Raw genomic sequence first — 14874 nt, 5'->3', positions numbered from 1 at the left:
CTGCAAAATAGTTGCGTGGCCACTTGAGTGACAAGTGGTTTTAGCCAACCGGGCGCCTCAGCTCCAACCACGTCCCGCCTCTTTGCCCATTTACGATTATCTGGGAGTGCCGCGCGATGACAAGATGGCGACGACCGGCTCCGCCTACTTTAGGCTTCATTTTATGGAAGGCCTTCTATATCATTTTTACTCTTCACAAACCTACGGGTGACGTCACGGACACTACGTCCATATTTTATACAAAACCTCTGAAAACCTTTCAGATGACTCGGTCCCACTGCGCATGCGCAGCGCGTGGGGCTTCACGACTGGCTCTACGTCTGAACACAAGCGAGCCGCAGCCAATCACATGCGGCCACAGTGTGTTTGGAAACAACACGCAAATACTTCACGGCTTATGAGGGTACGAAACTTCTTGAACCAGGAACCTCTTCCGTTTATAGTGAGCTATCAAGAGTAGTGCCTTTACCACAAGTCAAGTCATCGAGTGTTTCGTAAATTGGCTTTCCGCAGTTTTAGTATATTTCTGCTTGGTTCGTCAAGAAAGGAAACATGGAAAATCCGGAGGTCTCGGACGGAGAGACGATCTCTATGATCATTAAAACGCCCAACCAGTTTCACGGCGATCAAGTGATCGAGGGTGTGCGCATGGACTGGACCGTGAAGGACCTCAAATGTCATCTTTCTAAGGTTTATCCCAGCAATCCGGTAGGTTTGGGTTGTGTTCTTAACCTATATTGGTTTGCGTCTACCAAGCTGTCAGCATTCCTCAACAGACACGCAGAGCGCGACATGGCTGCAGGAATTAAACTTAACATCTGCCACAAACACTATAAACAGTATTGTTTATACTCCCTGTGTACTTTCAATACCTATGGTAGATTCAATTGATATTTTAAAATATATTTAGAAATATGTTATTGTACCCCTAACAAACTATACGATGCATGTTGTTGGTGTCAATAGAGTATATATGCGGAAATATAGCCGCCCTTTATAATCCCTGCTGAAAGAACACAATACAAATTCTATTAAAAATACCTTACAAATATAAACTTTTACCAACAGACCATTGCAAAATATTCTCATGTAGAGATGTTTTGAGTGTTTAGTGGTCGTTTAATGGTGTTCTGTTGATTCCCATCTGTCAGATAACATCCCACCAATAGAACCCAAAACATAACCAGTAAATACCAGTAGAGTTTCCATTAGAACAATTCACATTATAACCATTTAATCTATACAAAATCTATGTATAAAATAAATTACGGTTCTTTTAGAAGTAAATGCATATTTATCTTCCAGCAATGTTTATGACAGCTCACAAACATAACATGATTTGGGTTTTTTTCCAACAGGCTGAGAAAGATCAAAGGCTCATTTACTCGGGGAAGCTGCTTTCAGACGGCCTGCAGATAAGAGATGTTTTCTCTAAGGTGAGTTTGTGTATATGAACAGATGTTTAGCTCTGGTGTAACAAGTGACTTCAAAACCATCTATTGCTTACTGTCATCATAAGGTCACTGGCTGTTATTTAGCTCTCCTTATATTAGCAGAAAAGAATGCCTGGGATTGACAAAATACTCAGGGAGAACAATTGTTCTGTATCTTCAGCCTGATCCACTTACCATGTGCTGTAGTCAGTGAGATTTCAAAGCCGCTCAGACTAAAGAGTTCTACCGGTCCCTCAGGCAAGATGTGTCATCTTTGAAACACATTTGTACAGTGATAAAACAATATGATCTTTTGCACAAAATAATAATTCCCATTGGGAAGGTTTTTGTCACCTCAAACTAAAACACGATTTCAGATGCTTCTTTAAAAAGTTAAAGGGTTGGTATATCTACTAGGCTACAACACTATGGCTTACAAATATATCCCATATACATTGCTTTGTTATCCAGATGCCAAATGTTTTAACCAAAAAGACAGTCTAAACTTTTTTTTATCTTCTGTACGCAGGTACCATCAGATACCAAACCCACTCTTCACCTGGTGTGTGCTTTTAGACCCCAGTCTGCTGCACAGCTTGGCGCAAGGCCCAAAGTAAGTGTCTAAAATTTGTTCCCTTTTACTTTAATCTAACAGATATTTTGGGTTCACTTTAATTGGTTCACATCTTAATTTGAGCTAATTTCAAGGCAGTTTATTTGATAAGTTCCCAGTATGTTTAGTGTTAGTGAAACAGCCTGCTGTTTCTCAGGAAAAAGGCATCGCTGTTTCAGTTGGGTGGAGATAACACCACACAGCTGCTTTCTTCCTCTTCCTGTAACAATGTGCAAAGGAGGTTTCAGATGAGCGTTTGTAGTGTACTCTCAAGCACCTGTTCTTGTCTTCCTGTTTAGAAATCTAATTTGTTCCTCATCTGTGGTGCAGGTAACACAGCAGCAAACCACAGAATCTGTTTCCCCAAGTTCACCCGTAACCTCCGTACCCTCTATGGATGGCCTTAGACAGCGTGGTCAAGCGGTCTCGCCCACATCCGCTGGGTTTAGCGCAGCTACGTCTATGTGAGTGCTTTTGAATTAAGATTTGATGTTGTGAAAGATGTTTTAGTAGTACTGTTTGATATTTTGTATGAGAATGAATTCAATTTGGTCATTTATTTACAGGCCTGTCACAGCAGCGATGAACCATCCCGCTTTTCCCACCTACTCCCTCTACAGTCCACAACAGCTTCTGTGGCTACAGCAGATGTATGCCCGCCAGTACTACATGCAATAGTAAGTGATTGATGTTTTAATGCTTACTACAGTTTACATAACATCCCATTCATTTATCCAGAACAGTCAAGAACTTTTTTTTGTCGTTCAGCCACGCTGCCATGGCAGCTGCCACAGAAGCTCCAATGGCCGCCCCTGCTTCCTCACTTCCTGTTGCCCCTCACCAAGCCGCAGTACCTGGAGCTTTAGCCAATCAGGGCCCCATCAATGACCTGCCAGCCAATCAGAACGCCGCAGGTCCTGCTTTCATTAACCCAGAAGGTGCCAATGAGAATCTTCGTATGAATGCTCAGGGTGGACCTGTGATGGAGGATGAGGAGGACATGAACCGCGATTGGCTGGATTGGGTGTACACGGCGTCCCGATTGAGTGTTTTCTTGAGCATTGTATATTTCTACTCCAGTGTGAGCCGCTTTGTCCTGGTCATGAGCAGCCTGCTGATTATGTACCTGTACGTTTTGAATACCATTTTTTTTGTCTAAACACAATATTGAGTTACTTTGTCAAGAGCTATTGCTTTGGTATGTGTTTGCCTACATTATTCATTGACATTTGTTGAATTCAATTCTGGATTCATTGACAGACAAACAAGGAGCAAAATTGGGATTTATTATCATTTAATGTGTGTGCCTGATAGAATCTGTAAGCACATTTACGCTCTCGGTTACACAATTTCGGACTTTGAGCCAGGCGTCTGTTATGTTAACAAACTCCTACATGCGCACATTGCTGAGCAATGAAAGGAATGAATCTGGTTTATACAAAGCAGAAATTAGCAGGACAGAAGGTTCAGTATGGTCAAACAAAAATGCTGTCTGTATGTGACTGTATTTGCAGTAAGCATTGTGTTATAACCGGGACATAAGTTTTAGTTAAAAGGATGATAAAAAAGCTTCTGATGCAATTATGAGTTCTGATACTTTATCTCTCTAAATGTGGTGGTTTCTCTGCTCTGACTAATGCGTGGTACTCCAGCCACACAGCTTAAAGGGACAGTTCACCCAAAAATAAAAATTCTGTCATTATTTACTCGCCCTCAAATTGTTACAAATCTGTATAAATTTCTTTGTTCTGATGAACACAGTATATTTGGAAGAATGCTTGTAACCAAACAGTTCTTGGCCACCACAGTAGGAAAAATGACAATGGTAGTCAAAAGTGCCCCAGAACTGTTTGCCTGCATTCTTCAAAACATCTTTTTTTGTGTTGAACAGAACAAAGACATTTATAAAGCAATTTTTCCTACTATGTTAGTCAATGGTGGCCAAGACCTGTTTGGTCACAAACATTCTTCCGAATATCTTTCTCTGTGTTCATCAGAACAAAGAAATGGACAGAGATTTGAAGCTTGAGGGTGATAAAATGATGACAGAATTTTCATTTTTGGGTGAACTGTTCCTTTAATCTGACGGTGTTCAATATGAATATGATGTTTTTTTGCTGGTCTGTAAAAGTATGTTTTGGTGCTATGCTTACTTTTTAACTGCTCTTTACTCCTTTTATTTTCCTCCAGACACACAGCAGGCTGGTTTCCTTTCAGACGAAGACCCCAAGCAAGACCTCATAACCCGCCAGCACCAGAGGTCATTCAAAACCAACAGAACCAGAATGAGGACAGACATCCAGAACCAGTGAGTAACAGTTTGTTTAATTTGAGTAGCTGTTGGCTTTTGATATTAAAAAGAAAATGAGTAAATGTTTTAGTTTACTAGTAATAGAGGGTATGGACGTGTCGTCACTTTACCATGTGAACACCAGTTGAGCGTACGCCGGAGCGTGCCCTCCTGGGTGGTTAAACACTCAGCAAAATGACTGCTTACAATATCAGGAAACACAATTCCGCGCAACATTTCAGTGTCCTGATTCCTGTGTTAAATCGTAGAGACGTCGTAAGGATCACCGTCGAGTCCAGCTGCTTGTAATTACAGCAAATAATTGCGTGTTTTAGTCCCGTTTTTTTAGTCTTTGTTTCTCCTATTCTCCTCTGCCAATTTGCTGCGTGTTTTACCACTCAGGGGAACGTGTTCCGGCGTGTTTACGTGGGAAAGTGATGTCAATGCATACCCTCTATAGGAATGTGTTGGCATGCGTAAGTAAACGTATGTGCTTGCTTTCTTTCTTTATTCTCATTTCGTCTGTAAGGTGGAGCCCCCTGCTGGAGTGGAGGACGCAAATCCAGCGCCAGAAGAAGTTGTTCAACTCTCCACGACAGCAGCTCCTGTTCCCGCAGTTCAACCACCTATTCTCTGGACTGCCTGGGTCTTCTTTAAAGCTTTCTTTGCTTCTCTGGTACCAGAAGTTCCACAAGGTGTGGCAAACTGATAACATTCTAGCATCAAAGGACTAAAATAACAGACTCTACAGCCCATGGCCTGACCATTTGATTTTAACATTATTACTGAAGACTATATGTCCTAGATTGATTTTGCTCAGTGGAAAGAGAGCACTTTCCTTTTTTTTCTCAAATGGTTGCACTCGCTGTATAAAGATGTTTTAAGACATGGCAGTGTAAATATATCTCGACTGTTTTTGCAAGCACTTTAGATCTTCATTAAGTGAAATCAATGGTATCAGTGTCTTGGTCTGATCCTCTTTGGTCAGGCTTCTGTCACCAAGGCTTCATTTTCTTGGAGTGCTTTATGTTAAGTGATCTGAGGATTAAACGCGTGGGCTTATTTTATTAAGGTCCGAGTATAATGGACAATGATGACTATACATTGATGGAGGGTGTTTGGAACAATGCATTTGTGGCACTTTGAAGATCTTTGAATTTGTGGCTACTTTTGAAGGAAAAATATGCTTATTCTATTTGAATTGTAAAGTTAGTAATGATAATGTTCATGAAGATGGTTCGGTATGTGTAAGTATTATAAGCAGGAGAGTTTGCACAGAAGATTTGGTTGTTGACCTTGCGTTCAAAATCAAATCCAGGCAAACCTTACTTTCAATTTTGTAACTTTAACGTAAGAAACTACACTTTGGTATCAAAAGTAAAGGACAGAAACTAAAAAATAACTCGTTTTGAGGCCCAAAAATACAATTTTAAACCTGTTGTAGCATTGCTTTCATTTTATGTGTAAAAATGCTTCGTTATTAGCATTATTAAAAGAAACATCTTTGTATAAAGAAAATGAAATAAACTCTTTTGTTTCAGTTTCACTTTGAATGTAGTATAATGTATTAACAAAAGGATTACAGTAAGTTGCCCTATGTTTAGGTGATGGGTAGCATGTTGTTTTCTCCCATTAGTCTTGTTTTATGTCATTTTAACCTTTTCGACTTTACACAGGGGCTTTAGCCACAGGCTGTCATCGACTGCTTGATCATCTTGTTTGTATGCTTTGCTAAAGTCACTTCCTGTACTCTGGTGATAACGTCCAGATGGGTTTTTATTGTTCTATCTGCATAGCGAATCCTTTCCTGAGTTCAGTACCTGTAACAGTGAGGTCACTACAGGGTATTCTGTCCACTCTTCGCTTCACATCTCCTCCCACCCCACTGTCTCCTGCATGGACTTTGGCCTCACCTAGTTCACTATCTAGTCCACTCTACCTAGGACCATATCTCTTATTTGTTTTGTACACAAGAATGTCCAGAATGTTCCGTTTACTGGCCTCTTGAATAACACATGCTATTTGACCCCAGGGGCATTTGCATGTTCTCTTCCATTCTTCAGCAGATGAACATGTAATGTCAGATGTTACAGACCCTGACCACCCCCTCTCCCTCCGGGACTCCATCTCAATCCGTGCCTCCTCCTCAAATACCGGTTCAATGAAAACAGAGGTCTTAAGAGCCAATTTTATCAGTTACAGCTTAAAGCCAGTGGCTCATCTGTATTCGTTCAGATTGTGTCGAGATGGAGAAAAGTGTAGCACTGCTTCTGGTTCTCAGTTTGGTGAGAATAAGCCGTTCCTGTTTGGATTCTCCTGAGGCTTATACGTTTACAGGAGCTGTGTGCCGGCTTACCTACCCTGCTGCTGTAGTATGTAAGTACAACTCTTTGTACTCTTTGCTCTCTGTGTTACTGTGCGGTAAGTATTTGTAAATGGAAAGATGCTGTTTTTTTTGCATGCAAATAAAGTGCAAATGGTAATGGTCACAAAGAGCCCTAGGGTTTTAGTCAAGAGCTAGCTTTCAAATATTATTGAAAATCAATGTTATGCAGGAAAAAAATATAAAATAAAAAACAGCTGTAAATAAATAAATATTTAGGAAAAGGCAAGTAGAAACTATGACATTTGTTGAGACTTTAATTATACTCACGTGTTTATGTCATGTTGATACAAATCACCATTTAGTATAGTAAAGTTATTCATTGCTTTTTATGAATAATTCGTGCCGTCAAAAAGCGAGATTTTGTTTTAAAAGTGACACGGCCTCTCGCTTGTTTCCATTGCCCCCGTTTTGCAAACAAAGTTGGAGAACGAATAATAAAACAACTGCACTAACACACTAGCGCCACTTAGGGGACAAGAATTAATACAGTACTTCCCAAAACTGTGGACCGTTTTCCCCCGTTGGACCGGAAAGGTATTGCATGGGGGCGTGGCTTACCCTAAACCAGAATGAAAATATATTTAAAAACATAGTTTTGAAATGTGCTAAACATCGTGAACTGACTAGCCTATGTAGCTTCTGACACAGCTTTTGATGTTAATTGTAAATGTAGTGTTATTAGTACAATATATTTATCACCCCTTATCTTCACCAGAATATAATAGCAAATTTTGTGACAGTGCACATAAATACTGTAGTATTTACTGTAGTAAACTATTACATTTTAGTATAATGTAGTAAGTTTGCTATAGTATTATAATTGCTACATTATAGTATACAACAATTCTGTAGTATTAACTATAGTATATTTTTTACCGTTGTATACTTTTACATTTACTAGCCTAAGGTTAAAAAATACTATGGTATCTAGAAATGCTGCTAGTTTTCTATAGTAAATACTACAGGTTTTTTTCATGTGGAAGTGCACATTATGAACCCTTATACAAGCTGTATATATTTTTCTGCATTCTATTATTTTTACTAGAAAGAAGTTTAAATAGGGCCCTGAAGCTTTTGTTACGTTTTTGCCCCCCCCAAACCCCCCTGAAGTTTGGGAAGCTCTAAATTAATGTTTTATTATTTATTTATCTTATGAAATGCTTTTGAATAGTTGACATTCCCTCAAGAAGCTAAATGCAGTGACTGTCCTTCAGCTAAAATAATTTTACAACTTTTTCAAAATGATTTTTCAATACTCTAGAAATCTAAGGATAACTAGAAAATGTATATCTCTTGCTTGATTCCTCAGTGAATGAGAAAACTACAAAAGTGATAGAGGCTGCTTTTCAGCATGCCAGATATCCCAGTATAGAGGGAGTGAAGTCAATGGGCTTCATGGGTGAGGTGCGATATGGATTTCACAAGTAAGTGAAGTGATGTGACCACTGCATCCCTTTAAGAGTTACATTCTGTATCTTATGACACTCTTCTCCACACGTCAAGTTTAGAGATCCATAACCTTTCAATCGGCAAGAGTGAGTTTGAGCTGAAAGAGAATGTAGGAATAAGGCTTTCGATTTCAAATGTGTCTGCTGTATTCAAGGGGACCATCATCTATGGATATGGCAGCTGGCTGTGAGTATTTTTAATTCTTCCCACTCGTGATTAGGCGTCTAGAATAGTACAGTTAAAGGTTAACATTGCTGTATGTGGTAGGTACGACCTGCTGTAATGTATATATATTTTTTCAAGCAACAAATTACATTTATTGCAGCTTAGTTTTTCTCCTTTTTACAATTGCATAATCAAAGTTTGCATCATTGTAACAATTCCATTTTACTTATTATACAGACTAAGCTTGAGACAGTCAGTTGATTTTGAAATTGAGTCTCATATTGACCTGGGCATCAATCCAAAACTATGTGAGTGATATTTTGTTTGTTGGTGTTCAGTTCTGTTCAACTTAACTGGCTTGTTCCCAGTCATTCCTGTTCTGTAAATGTGTTTAAAGGGATAGTTCACCCAAAAATGAAAATTCTGTCATCATTTACTCACCTTTGAGCTATTCCAAATCTGTCTTTGTTCTGATGAACACAGAAAAAGATATTTGGAAGAATGCTTGTAATTAAACAGTTCTTGGACCCCATTCACTACCATAGTAGGAAAAATTACTTTAAATTTTTTTTGTTCTGTTGAACACAAAAGAAGATATTTTGACGAAAGTAGGAAAGCAAACAGTTCAGGGGCACTTTTGACTACCATTGTATTTTTTCTTACTATGGTAGTCAATGGGTCCAAGAACTGTTTGGTTACAAGCATTCCTCTAAATATCTTTCGATTTGGAACCACTAGAGTGAGTAATTCTTGACAGTATTTTCATTTTTGGGCGAACTCTCTAATCTCTTTAACTGACTTTAATTTCCTAGTCATTCCTGTTTTGTAAATGTGTTTAAGGAGGTATATTGAAGGGTGTATCATTGCATGGTTATGGGTAACTATACTGTAGATACCCAGAATTATTGCAAAAGACTTGAGTCTTTATATTATGGAATGTGAAATAAACAAAATGATGGCAAATTATAAACATAAATTCTTAAGAAAACATTTTTTGTTTAATTATTTTATTTAGGTAAAGAAGGAATGAATAGCAGATTTTTGATGTATTGCCTACTTTTATGTTAAAAGAGACAAAAATAAACATGACCTCCAAAATAGTAACATTTAAAATTAACAACTGAACATGACCAACATTTATCCAATATTTTAAGACATAAATGTGGAACATGAAAATGCATGACAGGTTTGAGGCTTTTCTAGTTATTGTCTGAATAGAGAGGTGTGTGTGTCTTTGTGTGTGAGACTGTGGAAAGGGCAAAGTGGCTGCAGACACCTCAGACTGTTACCTCACCTTTCACAAACTGAAGTTGCTCTTACAGGGAGATCGAGAGTAAGTTCGGCATTTCTTGTTTCAAACTTTCACAACGTAATCAGAGCAGTTTAATGTTTTGTCATCTGATGTACGCTACTTTAATCTGGACATATATATTGCACATTTACAATGATGCACACTTCTTTTGACTGTGTACAGGCCCGGCTGGCTAAAAAAGATATTCACAGATATTGTGACTTTCACTGTGAAGTTAGTTGTGAAGTCACAGGTGAGTAGGTTTTGTGTGGTATTCTATATTCTGCCGTATTACATTACTACTGCAGCTAACCATGATTTACTTAACCCGAGTTTCTTCTCTCATCAACAGATCTGTAAAGAAATTAACAATGTGGCCAACATACTAGCAGACTTCATTCAAGAGCAAGCAGGTGTCATATGCTGCAATATTCCTTGATATAACACCTTATGTGGAAATATACTGTAGTTGTTTTATATAGCTACTGTATATGTATTGATGTGACATTCTTCTTTGCCTAAACAGAGCAATTTCTAAGTGATGGGAACATTGGTGTCGACATCTCTGTGACCTCTCACCCCATCATCAAGTCAAATTATATAGAATCATATCATAAGGTCTGATCATGTGATATCTGTAAGGGGTCAGACAGGCACTATACTTGTATTGTTAATCCTAAACGTTCTATTGTTCTCTCTATCATAACCAGGGTCTGGTTTCATACAAAAATGAAACATCGGTTTTTAATACTTCAGTGTTCAACCCCTCGCAACTGTCTGAGAACCGCATGCTCTACTTCTGGTTCTCCGATAAGCTTCTAGACCCACTTATGGGGGCTGTGCATCACGACGGCCGTTTTATTCGCAACATCTCAGGAACAGAACTCACGGTATGACATAACACTTTATGCTATAAATAAGCTGTCAAAAATGAACAGCAAAGCCTGATGTGATGGAAGAAACATTAAGTTACATTAACACTTTTCTATCACGCATTACGATTTCTTTCATGTTCGGGAGGTGGAAAATGGAAAACTGCATGATAGCAGTGAATGAGCAATAGCTCAATTTACATGATATGCAAATGTGAAAACTAATGTATTTTGAGACGTATTCTTTTGTCTTTTAACAGGATCTGTTTCAGACTGAGATATCCTCAGCAAGGCCTGAATTGTTAAACAAGGTATTGAGATGCATAATGCTCATATGAATATTCAAAAATAGATATAATTCACACTTTAGAGTTTGCAATTATGGTCGCTGCTATGGAAACATGCAAATAAAGGTTTTCAGAATGAGGTCATTTCAAATGAAGGATGCATCTGTGTGACTCACTTTTGACATTCTCATAGTGGCTGTCCTCCGAGGGCCCGATGTTAAATGCAAAGAGCGTTTCTGTTCCTCACATGTGGACCACCACACAGGGTACATTTGTCCGAGCTGTAGCTGGAGTTGAACTTTCCCTGGCCGATCAGGCCAAACCAACACTTTATTTTGAGACAGTAAGCCAACAACACAACAAGAGCCATGCCCTTTAAGCTTTGAAAGCATAAGATGCATATATGTATAGAACATTCTTTCACTAGTTTGTGTCCTTGCAGGATGTAACAGTTGTTGTGAGAGCCTCATATGCAGAGAAGAAACTTATTCTGACCCCAGAGCTGTGAGTTGTGGTATTTTTCTGTGTCATTGTTGATCAAGATACATTTAATATATACTGTAGAGCAGAGGTCCCCAACCCCTGGGTCGCGACCCAGTACCGGGCCGTGAAAGAGCCGTTTCCGGGTCGCAAGAATGTGCTAAAAATCCCTGTTATGCCACTGTATATTTTTATTATGCCTTGGCCCTTTAAGAGCGACCGTTCAAAATTACACAGAGGGCGCGTTTTTTAAGCAATGATTAGACTTTTCATGTTCAGCCAGAATTAAAATGAGTGCCAAACTAACATCGCTCTAAGGTTTCTTTAGTGGAGGAGGTAAGAAAAGACCAAGTGATGGGGATTCAGAGACAATTAACGTTACTTACGAGAAAAAGGGGAAAAAGAAAGCCACCTTTAACCGAAAATATGACGATTCATATCTAAATTATGGGTTCGTCGCTACTGGCAGCTCACAAGCTCCAAGCCCTATGTGTGTAATATGTGGAGATAAATTAGCGAATGAGTCAATGAAGCCCTCAAAATTGCTTCGACATCTTGAAACTAAGCACCCAGCACTGAAAAACAAACCCTTTGATTACTTTGAACGAAAAAAACTTGAACAAATAGGGCAACAGCAACTGCTGAAAGCCAATACGTCGACAAATGTAGCTGCACTGAGAGCATCATACTTGGTGGCTGATCGTATCGCTAAAGCTAAAAAGCCTTTCACTATTGGGGAGGAATTGATTTTGCCGGCTGCCAAAGACATTTGCCGTGAGATGTTTGGCGAAACTGCAGCTAACAAAATAGTCCAGATTCCTCTTTCAGCTACCACTGTCACAAGGAGAATTGATGACATCGCACATGACATCGAAGAGCAATTGTTAGAAAGGATTAACGAGTCACTGTGGTATGCACTGCAAGTCGACGAATCGACCGATGTTGACAACAAGGCAATACTACTTGTTTTTGTGCGATATATATTTCAAGACGATGTGCACGAGGACATGTTGTGTGTGCGCTCAATGCCAACTAACACAACTGGGGCAGAAATGTTCAAGTCTTTGAATGACTACATATCAGGGAATCTTGACTGGTCATTTTGCGTTGGAATATGCACAGACGGAGCTGCGTGTATGACTGGCCGACTTTCCGGCCTCACTACCCGGGTTAAAGAAGTTGCCCCTGAATGTGAACCTACACACTGTGTCATACATCGGGAAATGCTGGCTAGCCGTAAAATATCACCAGAACTACACTCTGTGCTGAATGACGTTGTTAAAATAATTAACCACATCAAAGCAAATTCCCTCAACTCTCGAATTTTCGAACAGCTTTGCGAAGAAATGGAAGCAGAACACAAACGCCTTCTGTTACACACGGAAGTCAGGTGGCTTTCTAGGGGGAGATCTTTGGTGAGAGTTTACGAGTTAAGAGAGCAGATACAGATATTTCTTTCAGAAAGAAAGTCACCACTGGCAGCAAACTTTGGTGACGACGAATGGATAGGTAAACTTGCATACCTGTGTGACATCTTCAACCTGTTGAATGAACTCAATTTGTCCCTTCAGGGGAGAATGACAACTGTCTTTAAGTTGGCAGATAAAGTGTCTGCATTCAAAGCTAAATTGCAGCTCTGGGGACAGCGTGTGCCAAGGGGTACATTTGACATGTTTCCAACATTATCTGGACATTTAGGAAAGAAGAAACCTCAGCCATCTCTCTCCCAGCTGATCTGTAACCACATAGCTTCACTGTCAGTAGAGTTTGAACGTTACTTTCCAAACTCGAGCGATCCAAGAATCGGAAAAGAATGGGTTCGTGATCCTTTTGCAAATATGCTCCACGAATCATCCACGTCGGTTCATGATGAGGACCAGCTCATTGAAATTGCAAATGATGGGGGACTAAAGAACATTTTTCAGACATCCTCCCTTGCAGGCTTCTGGATAAAATTAAAAGCGGAATATCCAGCGATAGCTGCGAAGGCTCTGAAATGTTTACTCCCTTTCCCAAGTTCATACCTTTGCGAAGCAGGGTTTTCTGTAATGACAGCAACAAAAACAAAGTTACGAAGCAGGCTGGACATTTGCAACACACTTCGCGTCTCACTGTCACCCATCTCTCCTCGTTTGGACAGTATTATTGCAGGGAAACAAGCCCAAGGCTCCCATTAATTGAGTTATGGTGAGTTTGTAAAAGGCTTTGTTTGTAACGTTATATTTAGAAGTTCTACGAATTAATGTAAATTAAGTTGACTTTGTAATGTTTTATTAAGTTGTATGAAGTTGGAATGACGGCGAAGTTCGACGATTTCATGTAAATTAAATTGACTTTGTAATGTTTTTATTTAGTTGTTGTATGAAGTTGGAATGAGGCGAAGTTTGACGATTTAAACTAAATTAAATTGACTTTGTGATGTTTTATTTTTACGCAGTTGGCATGAATGCGCAGCTTGACTTTAATGGAAATTAAATGTTAAATTAATTAATAATAAATAAGTACGTAATATGTAGTTATTTATTCACAGTAATGAGTAATTATTTTCATTGTACTTCCCTCCACCCCCACCAGCCGGTCCGTGTGAATATTTTTAAAACAAAACCGGTCCGTGGTTTAAAAAAGGTTGGAGACTGCTGCTGTAGTGTCATGAACATACAGTATATTGTCTACAAGTCTTTCTTTTTGTGCCCTTAATAGCATTACTATAACAGAAGTTTCAACATCAGGACCTATTGAGGTGAGCATAAATAAATGTTTTGCTTTAGTTAGTTTTAGTTTTATTCTGTACTCATCTATTTACATTCCCTCTATGGTTGTCCTCAAAGATGGATGAGAGCTTAAAGACTTACCTACAGGAGGCTGTGGAAAAGATGGGCATCCCCAAAGTCCTATCATGTACGTCTGGTCACCAGTGAATAAGTAAATTTATGTCCCCCTTTTATAAAAAAATTCTAAATGTTTTCTCATCTCAGACCTTGAGGCAGAATTAACTGCTTTAATGGATGAACAAGGACTTTACCTTTTTGACATCATCAACCCTGAAGTTATACCCCAGGATGTGAGTATATTGTTTTGACTGATGTGTTTGAGATACATGTAATAGAATGGTCTGAAATGAGTGTCAAATCCTGTAATATTGTTGTCATATTTCTTTACTCTGCATATGCAGGAGTATGTGATGGTGCAGCTGGATTTTGGTTTTCCTCATCACCTGCTGGTGGAATTCCTCAAGAGAACACTGGATTGATGGTCTTGCATTCTTTCATTTTCATTATCACACTTCCTCACGCACGCACACAAACGTACATTTGTTTTTGTATTCTTATTCTTAGTGGGGACTTACCACTGACTTCCTTTGTTTTTATACTGAGCTGAGCTTATTATAATGTAATAAACATTGACTGTTTTAAGATATGCCGGTTTGACATTATTGCTTTTATGTAAAGAAGCTTAATGTTTAGTTATTTTGTAATGTTTTTTCAGACTTTTGTAAATAGAAATGTAAGTAGACTTCCTTTAGTAATATGATAAACTCCCTAATCAAATGTAGAGGTTGTGTTACCCTTATTAAACATTCCATTGTGTCAACATTCAAATTATGTCTA

At 38.9% G+C, this 14874-nt stretch overlaps 2 protein-coding genes across 2 annotated transcripts; both read left to right on the top strand.

The window, feature by feature from the left end:
* The first annotated feature begins 354 nt into the window (after positions 1 to 354).
* On the top strand, positions 355 to 5882 carry herpud1 (homocysteine-inducible, endoplasmic reticulum stress-inducible, ubiquitin-like domain member 1). The gene is made up of 8 exons (XM_057347993.1): positions 355 to 708; positions 1359 to 1436; positions 1963 to 2046; positions 2377 to 2510; positions 2613 to 2723; positions 2815 to 3174; positions 4237 to 4354; positions 4866 to 5882. The coding sequence occupies exons 1-8, from the start codon at positions 553 to 555 to the stop codon at positions 5043 to 5045; spliced, it is 1221 nt and encodes a 406-aa protein (XP_057203976.1). The 5' UTR covers positions 355 to 552; the 3' UTR covers positions 5046 to 5882.
* Positions 5883 to 6487: 605 nt separating this feature from the next.
* cetp (cholesteryl ester transfer protein, plasma) lies at positions 6488 to 14852 on the top strand. The gene is made up of 16 exons (XM_057347470.1): positions 6488 to 6712; positions 8032 to 8146; positions 8226 to 8357; positions 8574 to 8644; positions 9582 to 9669; positions 9811 to 9880; positions 9980 to 10040; positions 10154 to 10245; positions 10338 to 10517; positions 10760 to 10810; positions 10980 to 11129; positions 11229 to 11290; positions 13967 to 14006; positions 14095 to 14164; positions 14242 to 14327; positions 14439 to 14852. The coding sequence occupies exons 1-16, from the start codon at positions 6583 to 6585 to the stop codon at positions 14514 to 14516; spliced, it is 1476 nt and encodes a 491-aa protein (XP_057203453.1). The 5' UTR covers positions 6488 to 6582; the 3' UTR covers positions 14517 to 14852.
* Positions 14853 to 14874: the final 22 nt, after the last annotated feature.

The sequence above is a fragment of the Triplophysa rosa genome, linkage group LG12 (assembly GCF_024868665.1).
Source record: "Triplophysa rosa linkage group LG12, Trosa_1v2, whole genome shotgun sequence".
NCBI lineage: Eukaryota > Metazoa > Chordata > Actinopteri > Cypriniformes > Nemacheilidae > Triplophysa > Triplophysa rosa.
The sequence above is the reverse complement of the archived record's forward strand: the minus strand, read 5'-3'. Positions and strand labels throughout refer to the sequence as shown.

Bases quoted from the DNA above. Each gene is read 5' to 3' on its own strand.
- cetp (XM_057347470.1), top strand. From the start codon at position 6,583: ATGGAGAAAAGTGTAGCACTGCTTCTGGTTCTCAGTTTGGTGAGAATA. The intron at 9,670-9,810 runs GTAAGTTCGGCA...GACTGTGTACAG, and splicing joins CTCTTACAGGGAGATCGAGA to GCCCGGCTGGCTAAAAAAGA. The intron at 14,165-14,241 runs GTACGTCTGGTC...TTCTCATCTCAG, and splicing joins CATCCCCAAAGTCCTATCAT to ACCTTGAGGCAGAATTAACT.
- herpud1 (XM_057347993.1), top strand. From the start codon at position 553: ATGGAAAATCCGGAGGTCTCGGACGGAGAGACGATCTCTATGATCATT. The intron at 709-1,358 runs GTAGGTTTGGGT...TTTTTCCAACAG, and splicing joins AGGTTTATCCCAGCAATCCG to GCTGAGAAAGATCAAAGGCT. The intron at 3,175-4,236 runs GTACGTTTTGAA...ATTTTCCTCCAG, and splicing joins AGCCTGCTGATTATGTACCT to ACACACAGCAGGCTGGTTTC.